Genomic DNA, 20,346 nt, shown 5'->3' with positions numbered 1-20,346 from the left:
AAAAGGTGGTTTTCTTTGTTTATTTTAATTAGTATGACCACATAAGTTGTTATAATTTGTCTTTATTTCCTTTGGAGGATCTAACTTGCTGGACTTTTCCTTTCTCCTACATTCCCCGACAGCTCGTGGGGAACGCTCTGTCTTGGGGAACGCGTGCAGTGAGTGTGCAGAGACGCGCTGGGTACGGCGATTAAGCGATGCCCTTCTTCTAAGTGAGCAGTATCCACCTGTGGCGTGAATGAAGCAAGGGTCTCTAATTGTATTCCGGGGGTGCAGGGATGTCCTAACAGTTGCACGGACAACGTAGATTCCTTTGTTTCCTTAGGTTTGGGGTTTTTTTGTTGTTTGGAATAGGAGGCTTTGCCGTTCCAGTAACGCTCACTTTCGCAGCGGGCGTCCCGCCCCGGCCGCCCCCCCCTCGGCGCGCTGCCGCCGCCCGCGCCGGGCCCGGGGAGGAGCCCGCGGCTGAGGCCCGGCCCCGGCGAGCGCCGCCCCGCCCCGCGCCGCACGGCGACGGCAGCTGCCGGCGGGCCGGTAGGTGCGGGCGGGCCGGGGCACTGCGGGCGGAGGGCGGGCGCGGGCACGGCGGGCTCCGCGCCTTGCCGGGAGGCTGCGAAATGGCGGCGTCCGCGTGGGGAGCCGCGGGGCGGCGGGCGGGGAGCGCGGGCCCGGCAGCGGGGCACGTGCGCGTGGGCGCCGCCGCGGAGGCCTTGCTGGCTTGCGCCGGCCTCTAAGGCAGCGCCGAGAGTGCTTAGCGCCCTTCATCCGCTGTGAAATGGCCTGGAGGAAGTCCCTGTCCCCTCGGTACCTGTTTTGCGTGGGCTATGGAACACCTCGGACATACCTTCCAGAAAGAGACATATTTGGAAATGTCCTACAGGCCGTTTTACATGGAGATCCCAGTTCCCAGGCATGAGGATGAGGGATATGAGGGCTCTGCAGCCTGAGAAAGGGAATGGATATGGTATGTGGCCTCAGCTTACAGGAAGGTGTGTGAGTGTGAAGTTGTTCTATTCTCTCCAGGTATCTACCTGCATCCTGACTTTTAGCAGCCTCGCTTGGCAGTGCTGTGGGGAGTAAACGCCAATTGATATTGTAGTTTTCCTACCATCAGATGGACGTATAAAAATAGAGGAACATTAAACAGGGCAAAAATACACTAATAAAGAGCCTTTGCTTTAATGTTCTGTATTATAGGATGTGAAATCTTAAAAGCAAGTTTAAACATATCAGAATTCTTTTAAAGGTATTTGTCTGATGCTTCCCTAGTTGTTCTCTAAAACAGGATAAGAAAAAGGTCTGTTCATTTGCAGCTACAACTCCAGAGATGGTCGTGCAATAAGTTTAAAAAGTTGTGCTGGTTTTGAAACCGTACATTACTATCATGTCATTAGAGGGAAAATGCAATCTTTTATCTCTTTAAACAAGGTAGTTCATGTAGTTCAAAAATTCTGACAGGTCTGTGTTGCTTTTTTGCTTAAAAGCTGTTGGTGGAACAGTCGGTCATTTCTGCTTTTTACTGTCACAGCTGCATATGATTTGCCCCATTCATATGCACTTACACAACATAAGGGAACAGAAAAAACATTTTTAAATAACTTGGAAAATTTGTGAAAACATCAACATTGCCAAGTGGTCTTGTAAATTTGTCAGTTGTCAGTTTAGTACTTGGCACTGTTGAATATTACTAGATTTTGAGTTGACAGTGGCTTCATCAACTGTTGATCTATACTTTGGATTATTTTAGTCCACATTATAAAATCACCTATTAAGAAGTCCCAACTACTTCTAAAAGCAGGTAGTTGCATACTAAGAGAGAAAAGGCAACAATACTTTTTATAAAGTTTGCATGGAATAAATAATATCACACAACTTCTTCTAGAGGTAAATCAGAATAAAGTCTCTGTAAAGAAACTGTTGTACAGAACTCATAGAAGCAATAAAAGTGATCTGTGAAGTGGGAGTAGAAAGCAAGTCGCTGTATTAAAAGTTATTTAATATATAATAGCTAGAAAATATGTATCTTTACTTTTGTGTCCTTTCATTTTGCATAGGGAAGAAAACCTTGCATATTATAACAGATCATAAATGAAAATGAGTTCATTTTAACTGCCTTGTATCTGCCTCAGTATCAGTGACAGCAGTGTAGTGCAGTGCCATATAACTTTTTATTCTTTGAAGTTGCATGTGCAGACATCAAAAACGATCCATCTTTATCCAGTCTTGTGGAATGAGTTTAAGGCCTTATGTAGACTGCTCAAACGAGAAGGTTTTTTCCTCCTCAGCAGGCCTACTGTACGCTGCTGGCCTGGTCTTGGTATGCTGTGCACATGGAATCGTGTTCAGTTGAAGAGCATTCGAGTCTGCTGATGGGAATAAGGTATATTGATAATTTTTGTTTTTGCTGATTATATCCTCTAAAGCAAGAGTTCTAACTTTTTTCATAATCTCTGTGATGAGGGAATTTGGTTGGTTTTCTTTTTGGTGTACCATGACATTTACCACTAGTGGTTTTGTTTGCTGCAGCTTGGAACCCATTCTGTAGGTGGTAGACTACATAGTTGTCACCACTGTATGCAAACTGGGGGATATATTAAGAAAACAAATCAGTGCTTACCAAATTTCAATAGATAAGACTTCCACTACAGTTTGGGGAATGAGATTGCTCTTCTTTTTCACAGTGGGAATTTTCAGCTGATGTGTTGTGACTGATCAACAACCACTATTACAGAGATGACCACCCTTCCTGACCAGAAGCCATGTACCAAAATATTCATGTGTTCACAGAACATCTTTTACAGCCAGCAGTTGTATTTCCTGGCAGTTGCCAGGGCCCAGCTTGGGAAACAGAGGGAGTCTCGCTCGACTTAGTCACGAACTGCCTGCTTCAGCTTTGTCTTCTCAGTATTAGCCTGACAACACATACTCCTTTTAAAGGAAAGTTTCTAAATTTTAAAGCTTACTGAACAGACTGAGTTTTCTCAGTGCATCTGAGCATTTAGGTTTTCATTGTTAGGAGCATCTCTAGGAAGAATTTAGGTTGTAAGTTCTTTTCAAGCTTACACTAACTCAGGGGATTAAAAAGTAGAGACATCATTGATTTTTAGCTAATAGTTATGACTGTATTTAACTGCCTTAATTCAATCTCATTACAGGTACATTAGAACTGAATTCTTCTTAATACAGTAACTGTACAGGATGAAAGAAAAATAAGCTTCTGTTTTTCAAATGCCCAACTTTAACAACATAGTTTACTGTGAAAAGTGAAAGAAGAATCTTTGTGGACACCTTAAAGACAGCTGGTAGACATAACAAAATGCTTTGTTTGAGGCAAGTTTCCTTGTTTACACTAAGACATTGCCAAGTTCGAACTCTCAGCAATGACCTGCTTCTGAGCCAGATAAATAGCTGCACCCATGAAGATGAAGTGTTCAGTCTCATTGGAAGGAACAAGGCCAGGCTTTCTGAAAAACACGTGGGAAGTGCGCTGAACATGCTGTGGCAATTACAAAAGAAGAGGCCACTTCCATTAAGGACTAGCAACTACATAAGGAATCACTCCCAGTTTCTTACTCTTCACGTTTTGGCAGAAAACAGCGTAGAACATATGGAAAATGAGGTTGTGGTGGACACCCTATACAGTATTCTGAGGTAAGCGGTATTATGTTGAATCCCACGTCATGTATCAAAACTCGGTCCAACAAAATACTTCAAAAATATACCGTTTAAAACCTTTTATTCAGCTCAATATTTGATATGTTTTCTGCTAACTTCTGTATTGCTGATGCATTTCTAAGATTAGAGAACTTTTCACTGAAAACGTTACACCCTTCTATCATCTGCTAACTAGCAGTCCTCTTACAACATTACGTTTTGTTTCTGAAAAGAATAAGAGAATGACTTTGTGGTCAAAATTCAGACCATAAGCAGCTTGTCCTCTCTGAGCTTCAGTCCTCTGATTGTGGCGCAGACAGGTCACTAGACAACTTGCCTAGCTTCCTGTGCCTCAGTTTTCCAGATACAAAATGATTAATGTTTTGCAGTCTCAGTGAGGGTTAGATTATTAATGCACAAATTATTATAATCTGTTTCTAAGTACATGTGTTTGGATGGAGGCAGTGATAGAAATGTAAAACAGTATGATAAATAATAAAAGGACATTTATCTCTTACATAGTTTCTTTATAACTTTCAAAGCAAACTTTTAAACTGTTTTGTCTTTGGCTGTTCTGAAGGCTGAATGTTGAAGATCATGATTCTCTAGCAGAAGTGCTTGTTACAGAAGCATGGAAAAGATTAGAAAGGCAAGTACTGCACTGCTGTCCTTTTTGAAAGCTGTAAATTGCAAGCATAGTTGCTTTATGTGAGGCTGCACAAGAGTTCTCAAAGAGTATTTACCAGAGATTTTAAGCATTTTGTAAGTATTTTAAATGTCAGTTGTATTTTTAAAGGGTTTTAGAAGTGATTTTTTTTTTCTTAAGATGAATGCTTTGAGTATTGATGGTGATTGGGGCACAGATGTTCAAAAAGATGTTTGGATAGTGCAACAATGGAGGAGTGATACTTTTAAGATTCTGAAATATGTTGTCTGTATCGATGTATGTGTTTGAAGTAAGTTGGAAGTTCTAACATTTACAATTTTATCTTAGTACGTAGTGCTTGGTGTCCTACTCTTAAATGGTAATTAGAACTCCTGGCTCATCTTAATTTTAGTAAAGAGCTTTTATATTAAAACCTCAGCATTTTCCCATTGTGTACTTTTTTTGCTTTTGATATTGAAATTTTAATTCTTTAATCTCTGATTGACGTCAGGAGCTAGTGTCAGTTTTGTCATCAGCATCACAGAATTGCCTGTCCCAGCTTAACAGCTGAGGCATGTTGACAAGTAAGTAAATTCAGTCTAGTCTGAACACAAAATTACATTCAGATAATAAATTGCTCACATTCATTTTAGCTATTTTGCAATGTACTGCTCAGTAAGATAATCATTATAGATTTCCTTACAGTGATCTGGCTAAAACAAAGAACTTCTGTTTTTTGCAAAGCTCTGTACACACAATATGCTTTGATATAAAATTCCTAGGTGTATGGCTTTGTAGATTACAGTTTATTTTGGTGAAATCTGAAGTATCGCTACATGTGACCAAATAGGAAGTGCTTTGATACTTTGTTTCCATGTTTTGTAATTTGAATATAATCTTATCTGTTATATAATTGTTGTATTAGATTTTTCCTTTAGGTATTCACTAAAATTAAAAAGTAAACATTCTGTCTTTCTTTATTTGATGTCTTAACAGACTTAGTCTGCCAGCCCTGTCTAAATTTGCACTGTGTTTATACAAGCAGCACGTGCGTTTTAGTCCCCTAATTGGCAAAATAGCTCATATTGTGGACAGGAAACTGGATTCTATACAGGATATAAGGTAAGTGGAGAAGTAATATGTCGTAATTACTGGGCTGTGCTCACTAAACACTTTGCCTTTTCTCAACTGAAGGTTGCTTTCCTTCAGTTTGGGGTTTGTGGGAGAGAGGCGATTTATATAAGGGCATTGGTTTTCATGGATGAGTTCGCTCAGGTGAATGCGTTTTCCCAATTATTTTGGGAAGAACTTCTGTATAACCAATCTGAGAACTTACTTAAAAATAACGTTCTACTTACAGTGGGAAAAACATCAGATACTACTTTGTCCTGATCCTAAATTTTACATGGGCTTTTCTGAGAATTTAGATGCTACTGACTCACCAGATGTCTTTCTTTCATGATGTTGGTAGTTTCCCTGCCCTAACACGGATTTAGTTAACCACTGTGAATAGCGATAAGCAATCTCAAAGCAATGTTATTTTTATTTATCTTCAAAGCATTTTTAATTTACTTAAAACTAGGCCCCAGTGCAAAAAGTCCAAGCGTTTTTTTTTTCCTTGCCTCTATTCTCCCTGGGCCATTGTAGCAGAGGCTGCTGTCCTTTTCTACTTTAAACAGTACCATCAGTCCCAACAGTCTTTTTTGTGTATCTGAGGAACCTGCTTATGAAATAGTCATTAAATGGGACTGCATTTCTTTGCAGAACTGGTCATCAGTTTTTCCTCATTGGCCCCTTAGGAAGGGAGGTTTTCTTCAAGAATGCTGGTGGTTCTTCTCTTTATTCTGCCTCTTGAGAATTGTCTGAGTTTTCTTTAGTTTTAGTTTCCACTGAACGTGAAAGATCTTTTCACAAATTCGAATCAGGGACTTGGCTCAGGCAAATACTTTCATCACATAAAACTTTGTAAGTAATAGTAGAAAAAACCCGATTGCTTTAGAAATTCACTGAAAGCAGAATTTTGGCTTCAGTAGGACAAATGCTTTTTGCTCAGCTGTATTTTCTACATTGGACTTAAAATTCCTCTTGAGACAGACATTAGCAACACCCTGACTAATGTTCCTGCTTTGGCTCATTTATTTAAGAAATCTAAAACCTAATACTTAAAATGTTCAATGTGTAAGTGTGAAATGTTTTGGGTTTTTTTTAGGATCTTGTCAGTTTTGATGATCAGCATATCCGAAGTTATCTCACAGAGTTTTCGAGATCGGTTACTAGAGAAGGCCGAACAGCTCTTGGGGGCAGAGGATGAAGTCTGCTTCAACTATGCCAAAAGAATAGCACTGTTTCTTCAAAATGTTAAACTGGCATATCATCCATTGCTAGAAAAATGCAATAAGATTTTCCTTAAAAGTGCCTGCCATCTTGATATACACAATATTAGTCTTATTTTTGGACTGTATGAGCAGCTTGGTTTTGACAATGCTGAATTCCGCTTGGTTGCTAAACAGCTGCTGTCTGAATCTATAGATGAGTATAATGATCCTGAAACTTTTACAAAATTATTTTTTACTCTTGGGCCTATGGCAGGACCCAAGGTAAGAGAAAGGTAAATTTTGTAACATTTTTATTTATTTATGATTTATACCTGTTTTTGCAGCGAACCCTTCAGCATTCAGTTAGCGACTAGAGCATAGTACTGAGTGGCAGCTCTGGCTCTGCATGTTTTCCCCTGTACAACACAGAAAATCCTCTTCTGGGATGGTACTACTCATGGGCCTTTCAAAGCTGTTTTGGAGGGCAGTCTGCAGTTTTAGGCTGAATTTACTATAGTAGTTATGGTTAGTCATATTTTCTGACTTTTCTTCACAAGCATTAGCTTCCCATTAGAGCTCTGAATATACTGGCACAATCAGTTACGCAAGCCTGTATTGGTTTTGCCTTAAATGGCCTAGTTCCATAAGCTTTTCCTAGTGGTTTTTTTTTTTTTTTAGTAAAAGTAAATGTGAGGCAGAAGAAGTCATTAGCCTTATTTTTCCCAGAACCAGTACAACTCATGTTTGATTCTGTTATATATAGCCTATTCATTGATGGTGAGTTGTTTGGTGTCTTAGAGTAGCTTCTGTTTTTTGTCTACTTGCAGAAGTGTTTGACTCACCCATTTCTAGCATCAGAGCAGCATGTACTGATCTTGCGTATTTTCATCTTCTTACCTGTGCCACACAAATTGTTCAGAAGAAGGGTACACAGAACAAAGGTCTCTAGTTTGGGGGAATCCATTTTCCCAAATTTCCTGAAGTAGTTCTGTTGGTACTTTTATTCCTTTTCTAGACAAAGAAGATTGCTATAATGTTTGCCGCAGACTTTCAACAGTTTTTCTTTGGAAAATGTATCTTTTCTTTTCCTCTTTAGGTTGCTGGTTACTGCAGTGAGCATGGCAGAAGGATTTAGCAGTCATCAAGTACTGGTAACACTAAAGACGATGCAGAAAATGAAATGTAGAAATTCTCATCTACTCAAAAAGTAATTTTTTTGATACTAGTAGAAAACTGTATTCGCTAGGTAAACTACTTCCATTTATTATGGAAAACTGGATAATATCCAATAAATTGGTGGTGGAGGGGTAGGTAGTTCTGTCTTTCATAGACAAATGCATACATCCTGTGTATAATTAGCTATTACAGACTTTAGAATATCACATCTGACCAAAAGTATTTGGGGCAATTCAGGAATTGTCACAGAAAGGCAATTCTATCTCACCAGGATAGTATAATATAGTTCTTTCTTAACTTACTTACAAATATGTGATCCTATTTGAGTAAACACAGCCTCTAACGTTTTACTGAATTTGTTGTTGTTAACTGATGAGACAAAAGAGAATGTAGTAAGTTGCAAAGAATGTGTCCTATCTAGCAAATCCTGTTACTCTTGTGAATTGTTTCTTCAGAAGTTATCATGCCCTATTTTAAACTATTAGGTATTGCACCTTTAAGTAAGAATTCGAGCCTGATTTCCTGCAGTTGTTAACTGAGCATGGTTTATAGAGAGAGGTAATATCTTTGATACAATGAAGGGAAAAGCAGTTGAGGTTTTGGGCCTGGAAAATTGTCATCAGATTTGACACAGATGCAGCAGAGTTAAATGCAGTTTGTGAGCAACTACTCCAGATTGAATGTAGTTGTATGAACCAAACAGATCCTCGGGAAAAAAAAAGCAGCAGTATGGTGTTAATGGGAAGATCAGGTGAATTCATGCTTTTTTTCTTTGAACCTCACTGGCTGAAGAAGGTCTAAGAGAAAATATTACCTCTTCCTATAAATCTAGGCCTGTTTTGCAGCTTTAGACCAACATAGCTGTAGCAACACTACTATTACCTTGTAAGTGAGTGCAGTTGTGCTGAAGCTGGTGTTGCTGTTCTAGTTTATTGCATTCAAGGTCTTGCTTCACTCATTCTGATGATTTAACTAATTTAAGTAACTGTAAATTTAACTAATTGTAAAATTGCCTCAGAATTTGCCTCAGAAGTTATTAAAGTGGAGTAGCTGTTTTGCTGAGATGAAGGCTTTAATCCCGCAATTCACTAAGCAGAGAGAGGCTGCTGCATCTAAGCAGAATACCATCAAAATGACTGGGATGGAGAGGGGCCCAGGTGTGTGCAGCCCTCCACTTAGGTACCATGCACTGCGGGACATATCTTCTTCCTGTGAGGTATTGCACTTTGTAATGTCTTCCACATTAGTATAATAATATCATCTTTTTCTGTTTGTATTCAGAATGGCTTCTATTCTGCACAAACATTTGGATAACTATCATGTATTACAGTTGGTAAAGTTAACACAGTACTTGGTTTTGCTGCGTTGCCACAATCTGGAGCTGTTTGACAAACTAAAAAAGTTGCTATTTGGGTAAGTGTGTATTTTTGGTAAAGTAAGTGCCTGTTTTGTGTAAGTATTAAATGGTTGTCTGCTTAATATTTTAAATAACAAGCTGAGATGTTAAATTGTATTGTTTTGTTTTCATAAAATAAGAAGAAGTAACAAACTGTTAAAACAGTTTGATTCTATTAAACATAAATCAGAGGATATGACATGGTTGTGGTCTTGGCTGTAGACCTGGTAGTATCAGCTAATAAATGTGATATCATTTCAAATGGATTCATTTCCCATTGCAATATAATGACCTTCAACAGTTAATTTTGATCGTTACTTTATAGGGAGGATAGGTATTAATGACTTTGATGTTTGAAGGAACAAGTAATGATAAATGTGCAGTAAGGATGCTGTAGTCAGAACAACTGAAAGTACAAAGCAGAAGTACTCTCCTTGTGACTGGAGAACTTTCTAGTTAGGCCTCAGGGTTGTACAGTTGCCATTTACAGAGGAAGCCATCTCAGGAGTCATGGGAGAATAGATCTGCCACGACTGCTTCCACTGCTCCACCCTCTGTAGGAGTGCAGTCCACTGACTGAACATCATTTTTGTTGGGGATGCCTTTGTGTTCCTCAGGCAGCATCCAGGTCTCCAGCAGAGAAAAAGTTCTTTTGCCAATCACTGAAATTATCTGGGTCCTAGAAACCCAAAGGTTCATTATCTGCCCTTGTTAAGGACTTTTGTGTTTCATCAATAGCACTTGAAGCATCACCAACTGACTAAGATGCTGCCTGTCTTCTTACCTTTTCAATTTTGAATTAATTAGAAGGAAAAAATTAATCTCAGAATGAAAAAGCTGGCAGTAGAAGTTCACACAGATGTCGGCTATGTTATTAATTTTCTACATCTTACATGCTTGGGATGATGTGCAGCTTTAACTTTTCAAATACAATTTTCATGCACATCATTTATTTGCTTTTTCTAAACATTTGCACTTTGTCAATACTGATGTTCTGTTTTTATTTCTGTCTCTTGCAGTTTTTTAAAATCTAGTGTCATCCCTGGTGATATTGCTGCAATAATTCGTGTTCTGGCCATGCTTCCTTCCTCTCAAGTGGAGGAAATCATTATAAACAAAGCAACTGCAGTTCTGCCTCAGTGCAGGCTCCCCCATTTGAATTGCATTGCTACAGCTCTTGTCAAATGGAATCATTATGACCAGTTGCACTGGCAAAACACTTCAGAGCTATGTGCTAAGCTTTTACAGAAACTGAATGACTGTGGATTTCAGAGGCTTCAGAAAGCCAACAACTTAGATCTTCTGCTGGAAGAACTTACATATGTGAATGGAGAATGGTTTGAAGAAGTCCTCTGTGAGGAAACTATGGCTACATGTCAGCGCTTGACAGACCAAATAACATGGGCAAATGTGTTACCGTTTTCTTTTTTTCTTATAAAAACAAACCACCGCTGTGCTTCGTTACTTGACAGAATATCCTCCGTGACTGTTCAAAATATAGACAAGGTATTACAGTTTTTCCTTCAATCTACTGTATAAGTTATTCTGCCCCCAAAGGACAGGTTAGTAGCGAATGAAATAGGATTCAAACCCCAGAAGTTCACTGACTTTAGTGCTTTTAACAAGATGGTTTTATTGTCTTGAACCTGCCATTTTAAGTGAGAGTGAGGATTTTGCTGAAATGTGGAACATTATCTTTGTAGATAGTATGCATAAGTCACCTTTACAGCTCACTTGTAATAGTTTTACATATAGCAGTTTTATATTAATAGAATGAAGCTATTGTTTAAAATACAGATTCAGTCTTGGCTACAGTTTTAGAGATAGAATAATGTCTAAGTCACTGTAGCTGTCTCCTACTTTTCCATGATGGACACAGCTTATACTGGCCCTCCTATATTGGAGCAAAAGTCATGTTAGTTCAGAATCCTGGCTTTGACAAAAGTAAGAACAGGTTGGTAGCAAGGACAAATAAAGTACAGGTATTGAGATCCTTCTCTTGGAACAGCTTCCCACTAATGCTGAGATTTTCTGAACTAAAGGTTGCCTTTGGGTAACCTGTTTAATAGCATAGCTGCTAATGCATCTGTCCTCTGTCTTTTTTTCTTTAGTTGATTTTTTTTAAGCCTTTACAAAACAGAATGCAGTGGCAGTGAATTTTTACAAGGTAATAATGGTTTGTGTAAAAGTGTTTCCTTCTGTTCCTTAATCTGCGGTCTGAAAATTTCACTGGGTGTCAGTTTATATGAAGAGCCATTTTTGCCTTCTCTGTAGCTTTGTGTTTAAGGTGAAGACAGAGCATGGTATGATATTTCTTTTTCTATTCTCTGTTGCTCTCTTAATTAATAAAAACACTCACTAAGTGCTAGAGATTTCTTCTGAGCATTAAATTAATGTATTTCAGAGAACAATTCACAGCGTTTTTAAGAGTTTTCTTCAGTGTAACTAATTTGGAGTTCATCACTGTCTATGTAAACTCAAGGCTGTTTTTCTTCCATATATGTTATTTTGCACTTACTTTCTTCTCTTTAATTTTCCTTTCTTATTTTATTATTCAGTCACTCAGTGTTAGGTCAACCATAATCCTTGGCGTTCAGCTTTATATTTGACCATCTTAAATATTTTTTTTTTTAACAACAAAGTCGCATCACATGGTGTATACTTTTACAGCACCCTTTCTTGTGGAGATCTCCCCAGTAGTCTGTCTCTGTGGTCAAAATTACTGTACTTTCTTTATACCTTTTTCCTCCCTTTTAATCTGATATTTGTATAGAAGACCTTCTGTTTTAGCCTATGACAATTTAGTTTCCTTGAGAGCCTTTGATGGGAAACCTTGTTAAGAGCTTGTTAAAATCTAAGCCTTGTTAAAATCTAAGTATACAGTAACACTTGGATCTTCTACATCAAACAGATTTTAGTTTTTAGCAATGTCTGCAGTTCTAATAATTTGTGCATTTAATTTTTTTATATTTTTGTTCAGGAAAAGCTGAGAAATAAAAGAAAAAAAAAAGTTTAAAAATAGCTCATCTAGTGTTAAGTCTCCCAGTTTTGAATGAATTATAAAACCCGTTCTGTTGTGAAGTAATATTAGACTATTTTGCATTGCCTTAATTTAGAATTTTTCTTTTTCCAGATCCATCCTTTTGAAATATATTTTATTCTCTACCTTTTCTCTGTTCTGAACTATGACCCTCCAGCCAATGAAGAGTTCTTTGAGAACTGCATCCAACGTCTTATTTCTAACTTGAGTAAGTGCATTAGCCAGTGATATGATGACACCAAATAAATGAGTATCATTGAAAGATACTATTCGTACTGACAAACATGGGAGTAGAATGGCATCTTTTTAAGCAAAAAAAGTGCATTTGTATGTTACCACTAGTGTTCTGCAAGATTCAGTATATGTTTCTGTTGGTTTTTCAAACTTCATTTCATCCTCTAAAACTGCTGTTGATAAGGGACTAGCAAGGTATCTTGAGATGTAATATTAAAAAAAGTGAAAATTCTGATTAATTGGCTCTGGTGTCATTGGAAATAATTGTTGCGGTGTTTCCCAGGGAATCATCATTTGGGAACAGCATACATTTTATGGTCGATCTCAAAGAAATGTCGAGGTAAAGTGTACAGAGACTGAAAATTGTTTTGGCTGATGATACAGCCTCAGAGAACTGCGTGAAAATTTACTGGCTACTGAAATATTGTGGGGTTGTCCTTTTTTAAGACTAACTCATTTCCTCCTGCAAGAACTGGGAAGGGTTACTTTACACCTTGGTGCAGTTGTGCAAAGGTACTCCTCCATCTGGCTGTGGTTTTACACTATAAGCCAAAGTTCTTTATGCTCCTTTAGTACATTAAGAAAGAAACTTGGATGAGTTGCAGGGAGTGGGGGGAGCATTGCAAGTCCTTTCAAGTTCACATCATTTGCTAATAGGCACTTGTGTTTGGTTTTTAAAGGTTGTTTCGAAACTCACCACTTGGTGCTGCTTGGTCATGTTTTGGCAGTGGCTGGCTATTTTCCTCCAGTTCTGATAAAGATGATATTTAATGTATCTTTTCTAAGCAAATTGGATGCTCAGCTTGAAGGTAGGTATCTAGCTCTCTGATGAATTTGATTATGTAGTATTTAGCATAAAAATGGAGTTGTGGACATATATGTGACTTGAGAAGTAGAATTACTCTTTAAATAATTCAGTCTCACAGAAAGACCCCTCTGTAAAATCTAGTCATTATTTGAGTGCTAAAAGGGAAGCAGTGGACAAAAACTTATGCTTTGTTTTAAAAATACTGACATATGCTACAGATGATGTTTCCAGATGAGAGAAGCCCATTCAAAATTAATTTTATTGTCAGTTTACTGCAATCAGTATTTTAAAACTCTTCAGTTGTTATTGGAAATAAAATTACCTGACTGTAGTAATATTACCAGAAAAAGTCACAGTCCGAAGTTCAAGAAACAATGAGGGGTTGTTGTCTGCAACAAATGAGTCCCACCAGTCTCCTTTCTCTGTAAGTAGGAGACCGAGTTTTCATTTCAAATTTTGGTTCCCTTCCTCTCCATCTGCATGTTGTTTGCTATCAATGTACTGTTGCCAGATAAATGATAGAAGACAGTTTAAATTGCTGCTTTCTTCTATCTTTCTGTTGTTCTTAACACTGAGCAAAACTGGCATTTTTCTCTTTTCCCTAGGGGGTTTTGAGATTCCTTTTAAGATTCTGCAGCATGAAGTTTATAAATATCATTGTGTAGAGGTGGCTATGTGTCTAGTAAAGAATTCAGAGGTAGCAATTTTGTCCAGTGTATTGGTTTTTCCATATTTCAGCTCACACCTTATTTTGTTTAACTCAGTCCTGTCTGATACCTCAAAGCAGAAGGTCCGCTCGTGCCTCATGAAATTGAACAGAGCAGTCTGTCTGGAATGCCCAGAGTTTCACATCCCTTGGTTTCATGAACGCTACTGCCAGCATGTCTTATTTAAAGGTAAGTAATTCAGGAGAGGAAAAATCTGCCCTCATTACTAGTAGTAGTCTAGTTACAGCAGTCTGCTAGGCACTTCCCTGGTGCTAAAAATGTAATACTAACACTAGCACATAATAGCAGCTCAGAAAGACATACCCTGCTATCCATAGAGGATGTGTTCCTGAGAAGTGCAGCTGTCTAGTAAAGTGACAGACAGTAAAGCAATTTTTCCCATGAGGATTAATGTAATGGGGGGGGGAATATTTCTACATAAGAAATGCTCACAATTTAAATACAAGGGGACAGTATGTATGGCATGGAGAATGGAGAGGCAAGAACAGGATCATCAGGATTGTCAACTGGATGAAGTGCTGTGTTTTCAGAATAGATCGCTGATCCCTGCTTCATTTATAAGACTGAACGCTTGACTTAAATCTTTCAATGTGAGCATTCTTGCTGCGTCCTTTTGAGCTTGTCATCTTCCTCAGAAGAATCAAGATTCATCAAAGATTGAGGGACAAAGAAATAGGCTAGTGGTCAAGTGTTCAGCCTCATGGGTGAAGCAGCTGAGATCTTTCAGAACAGTGATCTGTTCAGAAAATCAAGCTGCTGCAAGCCCAGCATCTCCTCCATTAAGCCTTCTGGGGGAGAGCTGCTTTGCTATCCATCAAAGTCAGCCACTTTATCTATGAGACTGAAGATGGTTTGCAGACCAATGTATGAAACAGTCTGCAATAGATAAAGAAGTGGCAGATGGTGGGGTATGCCTGTAATAAAGGCGCAATAATTAAATACACATTTAACAATCTAAGCATGATTAAAAGCAAACAAAATCCAACAGGTGAAACCTGAACATAGTGTTGTTTGTGGTATGTGAGTGGGGAAAAAATCCTGGGATGGAAAGTCGGGATTTACATGAGTGTAGCTGGGCAAATTTGCTCTCCTTCCTTCTTCTGTCCTTTCCTAACACCTTAAATACCTTGCAATTTGTGCTTAGTGGGCATCTGCCACTTTCCATCTCAAAGATGATTGCGTGGTCTCTCAGTTTGTGATCGAACAACACCAGGTACCTGTGGAAAAGGCTGGCTGTCAAAAACGTCACAAATTTCTATTTCAAAACTTCAGCTGTGGAAGTGTTGATATATGAACTCTTTATTTTCTCTTTGTAGGCAGTAGAAGAATAAGTTCACTGCGACAGCATGTTCACAGAATGCTGGCAGAGATCTTAGGAGGAAGCCATTACACAAGAGTATCTGTTCTCACACCATACTACTATGAAATAGGTGAGCAGTTAACCCTCTAAGGATTGTTACAGAGTCTTCTGGTACCATTACCATGAAAGTTAGAATGCCCCTGAGAATGCAGATTCTAAGGCCACAAGGTATCACAAATAAGAAATTTTGGCAGTTTTTATAACATACAGTATTTTAAAGTTCTAAACAATAAAAAACCAATGTTGGGTATCTCTAATTATCATTATTACTTTTTTTTTTCTAAAATGAAACACTGTACAGACCACATTCATCTTCCTTTTTTATCAGCCTACTGGATTGTTGTGTTTTCTCACAGATTTTGAATGCATTCTGGATAAAAATAAAAGGCCTCTTTCCTACACGGCTCAGAATATACTTCTGGATGATTTGGAGGGAATACACTTGAGACATGACATCAAGGACACTGAGAGAAGGGCTCTACCACTAGGCGCTCAGAAGTTAGTACATATATGTTAGCTCTTTCGAGTTTAGACCAGGTCGTTGATGCTTATGTCCTAAGTCATTGTTGCAACCTGTAGGCCATTTATTTTTCTGTTTCTTTTTTCCAAACCCTTTATGAGGTTTACTGAGCCTCCCCAGTGCAGACAGGCCTTCTTGAAATCTGTTTCATGTGATGGAAATACCATTTTCCTCCCACCTTTTCAAATGTATGCCTTGAAAATGCCAGTTAGGCTGGTTTTGCTGTTTGAACCAAACACAGATATAAGAAGGAAGTGCTTTTCTAAACCACGTGAAGTTCAAGCATCTGTAGGTAATTGTGAGGGGAAAATACTTTGTCTAGTTTCAGTTGTTTAATTTTTCTTTTTCTGTTAATTGTGAGGTATATCTAGTCTTACTGCAACTATCAATACTGAGATAGAAATACTGTTTTTTAATATTCAGGAAAACCTGAAAGTAAAACACAATTTTGTTGTTTGCAGAATTGCCTTGGAATTTCTTGGTCCAAAAGCTTTTAGCAAGGATTCACGTCAAATGAAAGGAGAATCTGCCATGAAAAAACGACACCTGGAAATGTTGGGGTACCGGGTAGTTCAGGTGAGGAGTCACCAATGTCCTTAGGGACTTATGTGGACAGTATAAATTGATACGCTTTTCTTGCAACAGCTTCTTAAAGATAGTTTCCTTCTAGTAGTTAAAAGCACCTACTGGGCAAGAGCAATTTTTGTATTGGTGGAGGGGAATTTCAAGCTGTTTTCAAGGTGCTGTAAGCACTTCATAGAACTTGTACCTTCACTAAAAGCAGCAACGGCAAAACTGAAGTCAAAATATCTTAGACTTACCTTATTGTAGCATACTAGCAATCTCCACATAGCCTGAGTAAAGGAGAAAGAGTGAAGCAGGAATTTCAGTTCAGTTCACCAAAAGGTTTCTACACTAGAAAAAATTGTACATACACATTTACATTGAGTGATACAGAGCCATTTATGGTAGCTGCAAGATGGATATGGATGCTGTCTGTCTGCTAAAGCAATAGTACTGTGACAGGGAAGACACTTAGTGGCCAGTACCTTCCAGTGTAGATACACCCAGGTAATGGAGGCACATTAATGCAGATTCTCCTATATATGTAGTTACTGTGTCACCTGCTGTAGTTTTAACTAGAATTCTTCTGTAGGCCTAAGTTTGCTTTTTCAACAGGATAAACATGCTTCCTCTTATTCCCTGACAGTAAATGTTATGCTACTGGTAGACTATTTCCACTTTGATACCCTAATGAACATGACAAGCTATAGTGACCTGGGATTTTTCTCTTGATTTGGGTTTCAAAGTACCTCTGGTGGGAGAGGGTGTAATGGGGTTGTCACAGCTTGTGTTGCATGGGTTTGCGTCTCTGCAACTATTACAGCTTTTTAGAAGCAAACTGACCATACTTAAATGAAAAAAAAACAATTGGATGGAGAAACTAATCTTTTCAGTATTAGAATAAGTTTAGCTTTTAGAAGGGACACAGATGATAAAATATCTTAAAAGTGGTCAACGATAGGTATCAGAGAGCCCATTCTCAGCTGTAAGGTGTTACGTGCCTTTTATCAGACAATAGTAACACTAAGTTTGTATGACTTTTCTTGCAGATTCCTCACTTTGAATGGAATTCTATGGTTCTGTCAACAAAAGAAGCACAGCTGGAATATCTGAAAAAGCACCTATATGAAACACAGTAATGCTGAAGACATGTAACCAGTTAAACTTCTTGTAACCCTGAAATACATACTTTCCAAAATCTCTTTATCTGTGAGTCAGCTGGACCAAGGCTTGCCATAGGGTATCAAGAGATACAATCCTAAATTTGTTAGGGATTGAAAAAGGCAGGTCACAATGGGCCATAAAAATGTGATAAGGATGCTTAAAATCTCGGATTATCTGGAAGCTGTAGTTTAAGTACATGGGTCTGTGACAATGCTCCCATAAAATGACATAATCTCCTAAATAAATAGCATGGAGACTTGGCCAGATATACACCTATCCAAACAAAAGTTGGAAATACTGTAGCTGTTGGAGAGAAGGCAGCAGATACACTGGAAATTATCTGTCCTTCAGCAAGTGGCAACATGAGCAATAGAGACAAAGCATAGTATCTCTGTACTGTGAAACCAAGAAACTGAAATGCAGGTTCACTAAGAATAGGACTGTTACTGCAGCCCTTCTGTTGCCATCTTCCACAACAGAGAGAGTGTGGGTGATTATAGGGGGGGGTGGTGGTGAGGAGCCTCCAGCTGCTTGCTTTTCCTACCCTGTATGTGGCATATGCAAAAGAAGTAACAGCTGGAGCTTTCTGGAACACTTCTGCATACGCAAAAGGTGAATTAGTCCCAGAGGTCTGTCAGCCACCCTGGCTCTTGAAACACCCTGTACTCCAGTTAAATGCAACTTGAAAATAACACAACTAGGGAAAGATTTATCTAATTGAAGGATTTATACAAGACAAGGAAGAAATAATCCTGATGTCAGACATATATGCTTACTAGGGACTGATACTTCATGAAACTTGCTTGTACAGCAGTATGCATTGGACTAGCCTGTTGCTAATAGAAATAAAAGATCTGATGTGCCTCTTCTATAAGCGGGACAGTGTACTAAAGAACAAAATTAGGCTGAAAATTGAAACCAAGAATCAAGACAAGTCTTCTGAGAATGATAAATACTACCTTGGTTACTGGTGGTGAAAAATACCAGTTTTATTTCTCGTGTCTCAAAACCATCTCCCAGTTGCAGGGCTTGCTGTGATGATGCTGAGCCAGGGCTTGTATCAGGATGCTTAAGATAAAGAGACACAGAAGGAAGAAGTGGAACAGCCAGGAGAATGTTCATTATAGAGTATACTATGGTAAACTGGCCCATTTTCAGAAGCTGTCATGTTGTGGCTACAGTTTCTATTACCTCATGATGACTGCTTGCTGTGCCTGTCTCTTTCACATGCACAATGGCTATATGGTTTCTTGCCATTTGAATAGAAGCAGTAGGCATTCCTTGAAATGCCACATGCCTTGAAACTTTGCAGAGGTAAGTGACTGCATCTCTGAATTGACCATCACGCACCTAGTTGTCGCTTGTTTTGATTTTTTTTTTAACCAGCCAGTAATAGAAAATATTTTTATTCACTGAATCTGAATCAATTCACTGCTGAGAAGCCAGAAAAAACTGACAGAACTAACAGAGGTTGCAGGGTATTTCCTGCTAAGGCAGTCCTCACATTTGTTGGATGACTATCAAAAAGCTGTAGCAGATGGTTATCTTCTTACGGTGATGGTGCTTTTGGTCAAATTAACATATACTCCAAGAGGTTGTCTGTTGTAGAAGAGGAAGAGTGCTTTGAGGAGATGACTTTGAAGGCACAGCACATAGAAAGCTCATTATATTTGGGGTAAAATGGAGAAGACAATCATGCACATAGATGAGGATCTCAGAACTTGGGCTAGAAGTCAGAGTTGTCTCTGCATGATCCTGCTTCTATACAGACGGGCTTCAGGTAGCAACTGTGGAGCATAAAGAAGGTAGCAGCGGTTGTAGCTGAAGTGATCAGTGATGGATGATTGTGTGATTGAGCTGCTCTTAAGGTGTCAGGCAAACACTGTGTGCCAAGCCAGATATGTTTAAGTTATGTATGGATAAAGTTATGAATAATCACAACTGGAAGGATTAAAACGTGCTATGAGTGGATTCAGAAAGTGCATCTATCTTGAGAAAGCAAAATGTGAAATAAAAGTGTTTCAATAAAATGTGCTGCTTTTGTTACTTTGCAGTCATTTTCTTTCTAAATTAAATCGGCCTTAGTGCAGATCGCTAGTGATCTGCATGAGTAATTTAACTGGAAACAATGAAAAGATGCTAAGAGCAGATGAGAAGTTGGTGGTGTATATATTAAGGGGGAAAACAGTAAAGAAGCCCCAGAGAGCAAGTACCCACATACAGTAACATACTGAAATGAGCTATAATGGCTGTGCCTTTGGCTTAGGCTTACCTCTTTCTCCTGGGAAGGCAAAGCAGGTGGTCATTCAATAGCTGGAATTGCTATTCAGCCAGCAGTGGTTTCTCTTCCAGTTTTCCTTATGTGTCAGTTGTAATTATATTGCCTTAGACTTGTGATGTCCTCCTCTTTATTCCATGGAGAAATTCTTTAAAGAAGTACTCTATAAAAATGGTGGGTGTGCTGTACTTTACGAAAATTGAATGCTCTGTTACATTTTGGGCAAAGGCTATACTAAGAAATCTGTATCCTGGCATTATGATAGTGACAACAAGCTGCAGATCACTAAAAATGACACCATCAAGTGATATTTTTATAGTTTTAAAAACAATGTTTAATTGTTACTAGTTAAAAGCTTTAACATCAAAATGCATCAGTTCTTATATTGGGTGGAAAAGTCCTCTCTGCCATGGGTATTTGCTGATGATCATTTATTCAAAGGCTTTTCATTAATGCTGTATAA

General features: G+C 38.6%; 1 protein-coding gene across 7 annotated transcripts; it reads left to right on the top strand.

Annotated features, from left to right (window-relative positions):
• The first annotated feature begins 454 nt into the window (after positions 1–454).
• On the top strand, positions 455–19,651 carry FASTKD1 (FAST kinase domains 1). 7 transcript variants are annotated; one of them, XM_064514900.1, is made up of 17 exons: positions 459–534; positions 881–964; positions 2,289–2,380; positions 3,156–3,651; positions 4,235–4,303; positions 5,297–5,422; positions 6,510–6,908; positions 7,712–7,822; positions 9,073–9,204; positions 10,207–10,693; positions 12,321–12,435; positions 13,142–13,270; positions 14,034–14,165; positions 15,314–15,427; positions 15,714–15,855; positions 16,339–16,453; positions 17,491–19,651. In XM_064514900.1, the coding sequence occupies exons 4-17, from the start codon at positions 3,317–3,319 to the stop codon at positions 17,578–17,580; spliced, it is 2,496 nt and encodes an 831-aa protein (XP_064370970.1). In that variant the 5' UTR covers positions 459–534; positions 881–964; positions 2,289–2,380; positions 3,156–3,316; the 3' UTR covers positions 17,581–19,651. The 7 variants fall into 7 exon arrangements, with proteins under 7 accessions (XP_064370966.1, XP_064370973.1, XP_064370970.1 ...); XM_064514897.1 differs by having other exon boundaries at positions 2,286–2,380; XM_064514898.1 differs by having other exon boundaries at positions 881–989; positions 2,286–2,380.
• The last annotated feature ends 695 nt before the right edge of the window (positions 19,652–20,346 follow it).

Source organism: Dromaius novaehollandiae, chromosome 7 (genome assembly GCF_036370855.1).
Source record: "Dromaius novaehollandiae isolate bDroNov1 chromosome 7, bDroNov1.hap1, whole genome shotgun sequence".
Lineage (NCBI taxonomy): Eukaryota > Metazoa > Chordata > Aves > Casuariiformes > Dromaiidae > Dromaius > Dromaius novaehollandiae.
The sequence above is the reverse complement of the archived record's forward strand: the minus strand, read 5'-3'. Positions and strand labels throughout refer to the sequence as shown.